The sequence below is a fragment of the Mangifera indica genome, chromosome 8, assembly GCF_011075055.1.
Source record: "Mangifera indica cultivar Alphonso chromosome 8, CATAS_Mindica_2.1, whole genome shotgun sequence".
Taxonomy (NCBI): domain Eukaryota; kingdom Viridiplantae; phylum Streptophyta; class Magnoliopsida; order Sapindales; family Anacardiaceae; genus Mangifera; species Mangifera indica.
The window spans coordinates 3,435,081-3,444,972 of record NC_058144.1 but is presented as its reverse complement, the minus strand read 5'-3'; the positions used below and the strand labels follow the sequence as shown (position 1 = coordinate 3,444,972).

General features: G+C 33.5%; 1 protein-coding gene across 1 annotated transcript; it reads right to left on the bottom strand.

Annotated features, from left to right (window-relative positions):
* Nucleotides 1–7,724: 7,724 nt before the first annotated feature.
* LOC123222591 (cytochrome b561 and DOMON domain-containing protein At5g35735-like) lies at nt 7,725–9,426 on the bottom strand. The gene is made up of 3 exons (XM_044645441.1): nt 8,676–9,426; nt 8,336–8,590; nt 7,725–8,193 (listed from the first exon to the last, which is right to left on the bottom strand). Exons 1-3 carry the CDS (start codon nt 9,291–9,293, stop codon nt 7,873–7,875), a joined length of 1,194 nt encoding a protein of 397 aa, XP_044501376.1. The 5' UTR covers nt 9,294–9,426; the 3' UTR covers nt 7,725–7,872.
* Between the last annotated feature and the right edge of the window lie 466 nt (nt 9,427–9,892).

Below are 9,892 nucleotides of genomic sequence, written 5' to 3'. Positions count from 1 at the left end.
TGTACCAAGACAGCAAATGTTGAAGTATTCACGATGAAGAAAACAGTTGATAGAGAGAATCTTAGTTTAAAAGGGTATATGCATTTCATATGTTCTGCTTGTGACCGACCAAGCCACTGCTTTATTCTCCCTTTCTTTCATATATATCTCACTCTCTCACTCTCTCTCTCTCTCTCTCCTTCTAATTGAACAATGTATAATGTCTCTATTTTCATTGATTTAGAAGGATAAACACTAAAAACTAGGCATGACTGTGTCAAGTGTACATATCAGAGGGGTCACAATTCAAACGAAATTGCATTTACAGAAAAGAATCAGTGCGTTTTCTTTTCTAAAGTGGCTTAACTGTAACAATTTAAAAAGTTGGTGGAAATCTGTCAAGCTGATTGTGCAAGTGCAACCACATAATTCTTCTGACAACGATTGCACAACAGTATGTTTTTATAATGCCACTGCCACCAAAAAATTGAAGTGTGGTTGTTAGTGCATGGTGGGTAAGGTTGGGGAACTGTTGGATTAAACTCCCTTATCGCTGTTACTTCCCAACCAAACTCATCTCTTTCCAAGCCAATCATTTTTCAAGAGCTGGTTGGCTCATTTTAGAGGTCCAATACTTGACCTGTCCACGGGGACTTGTTACAGTGAAGGCTCAACTCCATTATTGGGCTTTTAAACAAGTCAGAAAATACATTTTGTAAGGTATCCTGTCTCGATAGCTTGTCAGCCGGAATTAGGATGGGAACTTTCACTTCTTTACTCATCTAATTGGCATCTTATTTCCATTTCATACTCGTGCTAACCTTAGAGTTTCTTTTTTCCTTTGATTCCTGGTGAACAACATGTCAACTTTTGACAGCATCAACTGGAATCTCAGTCTTCATAAAAGAAATTCGAATTTAAAGTGGCATTTTATTAAATTCGAAGCCTGGTTGTGAGATTAGCACATGTTCCATTGGCTTTTGAATTACAAAAGGGCCAAACAACTTATTCCCATCCAAAATTTGTTGTTTTTCTATATCTTTAATCATTAATTTAAAAAAAAAAACTTAAAAACTCAATTATAAAAATTAATTTTAACGTTTTTTGATAATAAAAATGGGATAATTAATTAAAATAAGTAAAATTTTAAGCGTTTATACGTTTTTAGGCCACCCTATAAAAGTTTTATCAAAATAAGTAAACCGTATTTTTTTTACCCTTATGTTGAAAAACTAAGCAAAATCGCGCAAAAATCCTGTTCACAGACTATGATATCTACTTTTGCGTGATGTAAACAGTGTCTGCGTGATGTGAATAGTGTTTTACGCGATGTAAACAGTGTTTCACGACATTGTAAATTTACGCACTTTTGTCTCTCAACGGCTACACTTCCAGATATCTATTAACATCGAAACTACATCATTTTAAGCGTTTGAAATATTCAAAAATATTCATATACATAATTTGACATATTTAGGGTTTCACTGTAAAATCCCTAATCACTATCGTAACCACCATAAATCTACGCATATTCTTAGAAAAAATATTTTTACTTGATTTTTCAACATAAGGGTAAAAATGATAAAAAAAATATGGTTTACTTATTTTGATAAAACTTTTTTAAAGTGATTTAAAAACGTATAAACGCTTAAAATTTTATTTATTTTAATTAATTTCCCATAAAAAGGACATTTAGATAAATTTACTTTTTCTGACAAAATATCAAGCAAAAGATCAAACAAGTTAAGCATATATCCAGAAAACACCCTTGCAAGTGTCAGAAAAGTTGTCACTTAACGCAAGCTTTCAACAGTACCATGCCCAGAAAGTGAGTCGAGTACAGCAAGAGAAGATTAGACGGTCCAAATTTTCCTTATTTATTTCTTCATGAATTACAGTAGTAACAATCTCCAGTCAGTGGTGGAGGCTGGCAGCAAACAACATCTTTTCTAGTTAAAATCGCTAGTCCTCTTGGATGCATAACAACAAATCGGGACTGGGTGTTCAGGATTTAATGGTGTTGAAAGAGAAGGTATGTTTTATAGTGGAGAGGCTATGATATGACGAGTACACGACGAAAAGGCAGAGTCCAAGTTGTGGGAAACTTAAAACAAGTGATACATAAACTACTGGTTGAGTTGTTGAAGGAGTGATTTGATGGGAAATGAAATTGGTGATATGAACGTCAACCAAGATGATGATAATGTTTAAAAACAGTAATTTTAGTGGTGATGGAGATGCAGAGAATTAGGTCCAATGAATAATCGAATGACGGAGGCACAAGTTAATAATTGTGTTCAAGAATTGTAGCGGCAACGAACGCCTTTTACGTCTTTACTAATGATGCAGGAACAGGTGATACCAAAGAGAGTAGCCGTGTTCGTTCAATTATTTGGGGCGGTCTAATCTTCCCTTGCTGTATTCAAAGCAATTTTTTATCCGGGTGTGGTACTGTTGAAAGTTTACCATTGAGTGACAACCTTCATGACACTTGTCCTACCAAACGGGTGAGCCGAATTAAATACTAAGTCAGGTTAATGTAAGCGTGGATAAAATAAGTATGAATTAAATTATATGAATAATGATTTTTAAAACTCATACTGATTGGATGGATATAGGTCAACTTATAAATTATTTGTTAATATTAATTTTTTATTATTTTAATTTATTAATTTATTAATTTTTAATATTTTTCATTTTATGTATGTAAGCATTCTTAATATTAATTTTTTACTTTTTTTATTATTTTAATATATTCTTCTTAAATTTTTGATAATTTTCTTTTCAAATATATAAATATTTCATTGAAGAATGAAAATTTACCTCAAATTATTAAAATAATTTTAGCATTAAACATAAAATGAATATTTATAACAAAATATTTAATGTTCATATTTTTTAAAATTGTTTTTAATACAGTAAATTTTTTTAATTTTAATGTGGATTTAAATTTATTTCATGTTAAAAAAATGTAAAATTTGTATTGAGTATATTGTAAATTTGATATTAAAGTTAAAAAAATGAATAAAAAAAAGGTGACCTGTGGGTATCCATAGGTATACCCGATTCATCTAGAAAAATTCATTATCTACGAATACGGATCCAAAAATCTAAAACTCATATCCACGTTTAGACAGGTTACCAATGGATTACACTGGTAGCCGCTCCATTTTGTCACGTATACTTACAACCCAATTGCATGAGGCTTTTTTGGGTTGGGCTTGCTTAGAACCTATTTAATTAATTTCTTCAGTAGCTATTTAATCTTTTGTCTCATCGATTTTTTTGTTAAGAAAGCAAATTTATTTAAATTATCTTTTTTATTAATAGAAAATATAAAAGTTAACTCTTCGAATATAAGTTTTTAATTTTTTTTAAATTTAACTGAGAAACAGCAAACTTGGGGTGGAAATAAGTCCTTTGGCCTTATAAAAGTTACTTATGTTGCATTTCAGATTCTTAGCACTCTATGATATATGTGAATATCTGAGCTTCAAATCTTTTGATCAAATTTTGTAAGTGACAGATTATTCCAGATCAATATTTTCCATAATGAGCCAAGAATAAAATAAATGAAAAGATAAAAAGTTTGCCCTAGTTGGGACACCACCATTCAACTAAAATTATTATTCTGATCTGTCATCCACATACTATAAATATCTAGCCAATCCCGACGAAACAAATTGGGCCTACCACTGATAATAATTTTTACACGTTTATCCTTACCTTAGTGGTCTTCCTGTGTGTATTTATTGTATATATATCTACCCTAGCTAAAACTCCTAGTTCTAATATCTTACCCAAATTCCTTTCACAGCCGAATGATGAAACATCAACACGTCTGCGGCGATCATCATCATGATTCCAAGAGAACGATCGGAGAAAAGCTCAGGCAGGCTTTCGAAGCGGCGAGGGTTGCTATGGCTGGAGATGCCATTGAAGAAGGGCCTAACTCTTCTTCATTTACAACAAGAACTGGAAGACGAAAGACCAACCATTCTGCAGAAGATCCCATCAGAACTATGATGTTCTTGGGACCATGGAGTCACACATAATCTGTGATTGTGATTGTGATCGTGAACATTAAAATAAATTACTCACCATTCAAGTTGGATCAACGCCATTTTGGATCCTGGAATCCGTTCCGTGTATGGTTCATGAAAACTGTGTCTGATGAGGATTTGTTAATTATATTTGTTCAAATATTATATTATATGTATCCATTATATTTTATGCCAAGATATTAAAACGCAGAGTTTTATAGTTTGGCTAGAATAAAAATTTAGCTGTGTCAGAACTGTCTGATTCTCCTTTTCATCATTGATCTCTTTTGAAATTTAAACAATTTTAAAATAAGAATAAAATTTTTAATAAGAAAATGCACTTAAAACACTCGCACGCAGCAGGCAAGAAATTGTTTGTTGCTCTCTCACATGATGTACAAACTAATATTATTTGTCCAACAACTCCCGGCACGGATACATGGAGACAAAAGGCCGGGAGACGATCCACCGGAGCTTGTTTAAATTGGGGGCCAAATTTTCGAACCCAAGACTGTTGAATTATGCCTTTGCTTTACCAGAGGCCTGTTGAGCTTTCTTATGGACTGGTCCAGGCTAAGTTGCTTACTCTTGATCTTGAAGGCTTTCCTATGACTGTGGGTCGTGGCTTCATTTGTTTTCTGTAATTATGTATCGCGTTTCCGTTCAGACTCATTTATCATACAGGTAATATTATATGTATATATTTATAAATATATAAATATATATATATAATATAATATAATATAATTATTTATTATTTTATTATTAATTTAAAATTATTTAAATATATAATAATATATTATATATTTATTAATTTGTGTCCTATAAAATATATTCATATACGTATATTTATGTTTCTTACAGGGATCAGCATAGCATGGTCTGCGTCTTTATGTTTCAAGTCGTGGGCTTTACTTAGCCTAGTCCAGTAGGTGTGACTAAAACAAGAACAAAACTGAAAGAAACACGAAGGGTTGCCTTTCTTCCTATAATCAAATATTAGTTGTGAATTTACAGGTTTGTCACCAAGTGGGTAGAGCGCATACTTTATAAAAGCTCTAATAGCCCCAATTAGACTAATCCATTTATGACATTTTCATGCTAAATAGGGCTGTTTTGCCAAAATACAGAGCCAAATTTTTAGAGTAATACCATGAATACAATTTTATGTATAAATAATAACATATCATCATATAATTGAATATTTCAAAATTAGAGATAAAAGTAATATCTAATTATATAATGAGATATCATTGATTGTGTACATTATTTGTACTTATTGTTTTTTATTAAACCAATAAAACTGTGCATTAATAACGATATGTTACTATATAATTAAGTATTTTTTTATCTTTAATTTTTAATTATCTAATCAAATAATAATGCATTATTATTTATGTATAAAATTGTATACATAATACACTCTTGTCAAACAATAGCAGCTATACATGTTATCATCCTATTTTTGTTCACAGATATGCATTATCTTTTGTTGATTTGAACATAAAATACCATATTGTAGTCATTGTCAAAATGTTATGAAGATTAATAATCTTCCTTTGATACGAAGAAGCCAAGATGGGAAATGATAGAACACCTTTATTAAGCGTGCGTTTGTTAGAAAGGGAAAATGAGAAACCGCTTGTGCTGTGGCTTCAAGTGCCACCAAGAGGGTCATATTTTACATCCAAAATTGGAAATGGTCCTTTCTGGAACCAATTCAACTTTAACATTTGTGTAATCCATACGTGTATTTGAATATTAAGTAATTATTTTATAGTTTATGATTTGAAGAGGTCAGAATCATATGCTATTCAAGAATCCAGCTTTCTTTAAAACGACATCTTTTGGAAATTGTAAAAAATACGGGTAATATTGCCCATATCAAGTCCAAATAACCATAAATATTTCTTTCAAACGCATATGATGAATGCAGGCATTGTATTTTAAATTTGTTAGAGGTGCATCTTCTTCCTCTTCGATGGTATTATTTCTAGAAAGTGATTGATTAGATTTTTATAATGACATCAACTAACAAGTCAGTGTTGAAAATGGCATATTTGGTAAATATATAGAAAAGCAATGTCATAAGTATGAATAGTTTAGAGGTAATTGCCGGCTGGCTCCTTTGTCTTGTTTCCTCCAAGTATCGTTCTTAAGTACAAGTGCAATACAGGAAGAAAGTTGGAAGAGGCAAAATAAAACACAGCAATGGCAACATTCTCTGGTTCGGTTTTGATAGTTTGCCTAATCCTGGTAGGTCTGACAATATCGGGGAAGAGCATTGATGCAAGCGGTGGAAGTAAAGGATGTTGTCTAAGATCCGTAGCCGAGTGCATGGTTAAGGGGGATGAATTCGAAATGGATAATGAGATCAACCGTCGTCAATTGGCTACAACAACACAGTATATAAGTTATGAAGCACTACAACAAGATACTGTACCATGTTCTTATAAGGGTGCTTCTTACTATAACTGTCAATATAGTGAAGAGGTTAACCCTTACGATCGTGGTTGTACCCAAATTACACTTTGTCGTAGTTAAGTTGCCTGTTTTCTCAATCTAATATTTGCTTTTCATTTGTAAAATAGAATAATTTAAATGAATTATTCATCAATTAAGTTGGATGAACATCTTGGAATTGGTTGTATGGTTCATGAAAACTGTGGCTGATGAACATCTCCTTTTTTTTAAGTCAAGGCCAGATTTTCGAGCCCTATACTGTTGAATTATGCATGTGCTCTACCAGGGGCCTGTTGGGCTTTCTTAGCTATGACCTGGTTTCCTATGGCAGTGATAAATTTCATAGCAGAATGTACGGCAAATGATAAATTTCAAATGGGTAATGAGATCAACAATTGTGTATTGTCATTGGCTTCAACAACGCCATATATAAGCCATAGAGCATTAGAACGAAATACTATAACGTGTTCAAAGAGAGGTGCCTCCTATAACAACTATTAATCTGGTGGGGAGACTAAACCCTACCAACGTGCTTGCACCAATAAAACACGTTGTCATAATTAGACTGTTTATTTTTTTTTTAGTTTCATATTAGTTTTCATTTGTGGAAATAGAATAATGAAGATGATTTAATAACTCTAGGTGAAAAAATATGTTTTATTTTCTCTCCGACAGTGTTTAATATTATTGGTTCATGTTTTATTTTCTTTCTCTACGGCTTAGCCTATTGTGTTTTTATTGATTTTTCACGCCGAACAAGCTGTGAACAAGAATAAAATTATGTATATCTATTTTTTGTATACATAGATAATGTATCATAATATGATTGAATGATTTTAAATTAAAAAAAAAATATCACTCAATCATATAATGATACTATATATATAAATTGTGTATAAAAAATAAATATATATACCATTACTTTGTGAACGAAAACATAACCCCTATTGGCTTCTGGATGATGCATAAATAATGTCACTGCTCAATTATTTATTTATTTCTACAAGGTATTGCATAATGGAGTGATCAATACTGAGTCAAATTTCCAACAAAATTAGGTTAATCTAGTTGCCACCCAGTCTCAAAGTTAGGTTTTAGGATCATCAGAACTGAAGCCAAGAAAGTCTAGCTCAAATCAATAATTCAAAAAAGAAAACTCAATGGAATCTATCCGTATATATGGTAAAAAATTACAACCTATCTCACCTCACAGGCACAACTAAAAATAACATAACAAAAAATAGTAAGCTCTCGGAATTTATATAAATCAGACGGTGTAATGTAATGGACTGTAAAAATGGTACAGTAGATTACAAGAAGGAGAGAGAGGTAGAGAGAAAGAGCAGACAGTAGTAATTCTGCTATACATACATAAAAACTACCGTGTCTAGGCATCATAATGAGGCCCATGGCCATTCACTCCGTTTGTTCCATTCATGCTCTGATGGGTCTTCTCTGAAGTCTTCTGTTTCCTCTTTATAACTATTATCCAAGTTATGGCTTCTAATATGACAGCAACTGCACCGAAGAAAATCAGAATACCTATATATATCCTCTTCCACTTCTTGGCTGGCTCCAATATGTCAAGACCCTCAAAGACGTTATAGATGCTCAAAATTATCACTGTGTACCCGACAGCATGGTGGTAGATGTTCCAGTATAATCTGTATTTGTGATCAGGCTTTGGCCTCAAAAGCAATGCAAACATCTGCTCATCAATCACCCAAATCAAAATGTCTAATTAGATTACCATGCCCATGAGGTAATTAAATACTCACTCTTCCTGAAAACAGAGTTGGTTAAAATACAGGTACAAATAAGTGAAGATTGGAGAGAAAAGAGTGATTTACCTGAAGTGTGCCAAGGGCAAAGAGGGTTATGCCAATATTCCTGTGTGTGTCAAATTGAACGGAAGGACTGTCGTTGCCAAGCTTGATACCAGTTGCCCACCCAGCAACACCCACAATATAGGCCGAAGTTTGGCAGGCAATATGAAGGTAAAACCATGCTGGATTTGCAGACTTGAACACCCTAAGGTACCTAGCCATCATGGCCCCAATTGGCATAAGGGTTCCCCAACTCACAGCGTTTAGCACTCCATGAATCTGAAAATTAATATTGTTTTGTTACTCTTATTAATCAGATAACGACGAAAAGTAAATTCAGTTAAAAACAAATTCAATCACTTACATTCCTCTTTCTAATTCTGGAGTTGATACTGCTTCCACCAGCTGTAGTCTCACCACTGGCGAAATTAATGGTTGAAACTGATCTTACATTATCTCCACTTGTGGGATGCGTGCCAGGGCTATCTCCATTCATCGGACCTACTTGCCAAAGCTGGTTGGTTGATAAAAATTGACTAGTAAGTTGCAGTTTGGCAAAGATTATCATTTCACCACTCCCCAAAGTAGCTGAAAGGTTTGAAACTCCGAAGGCCAAACTAGCCTCTTTCAACTGTGGCATCGATTCGGAGGCACCTATCGGTGCGGTGTAAGGACGAACACCGGCGGATGTTTGCAAAGCCACAAGGCACTGAGACCCTCCCATAAATTGTCCAGAAGGGTTCAGGGCCCAAGCTACCCATTGCGATGAAGTAGTTCCAGCATGACGAAATGCAAGATCAACTGTAGTAGTAGCTGAATCATAATTCCAGTGGAGAAATGAATTCAATGCAGGTAGATCACTGCAAAAGCTATATTGTTTATTGCTTGTAAAACTATAGCTACCGCAATTCTGGCCATAGGATGAAACACAAACAGCAAACAAAACACAACAAAACAAGGCAGATTTTAAAGATATATCCATGCTGATAAATTAGATTTCAAGTTATAACAGAATTCCAAGATGCTACCAGATCAAAACACTTAAAAAAGAAAAGGAAAAACAAGTTTCCAGTATCTGGGTTTCTCTCCCAGAAAGCACCGAAATTGTGAAATGAAAGTTGGAGCTTTGGATTCGAAGAAGTTAATTTATAGATGCATGAATGTAATGGCAGAAGGAGTCTAAACAAAAAAGTGGGACAGGGAATTGAAGACTTTTCTAAAGAGTTTGGTTTTGTTGACGAATTATGATGAAAATTCATAAGTACATTAATATTGTGACAAGCCTAGATCAGAATATAATTTATTCTTGCAAAAGCATGCGAGAAAGTCTAAATGCCTAATTTTTTTCCTAGTTTTAAAAGTCGGGTTGGTCTGCATGTTCAACTACTCCACTCGTTCACATTTGATTTTAGTTTGCTCTTTCCAGGCTGCAACCTTCCAGGAATGAAGAGAAGAGAAGAGAAGAGAATGGTATATGTTCAAGGCGCGGCCCAAACGCCATAAAGAACAACAAAGTTTTTGTTATTCGTTCGTTAGTCAAGCTTAAAAATAATACAAAACTCCACACCGACTCCCAAACAC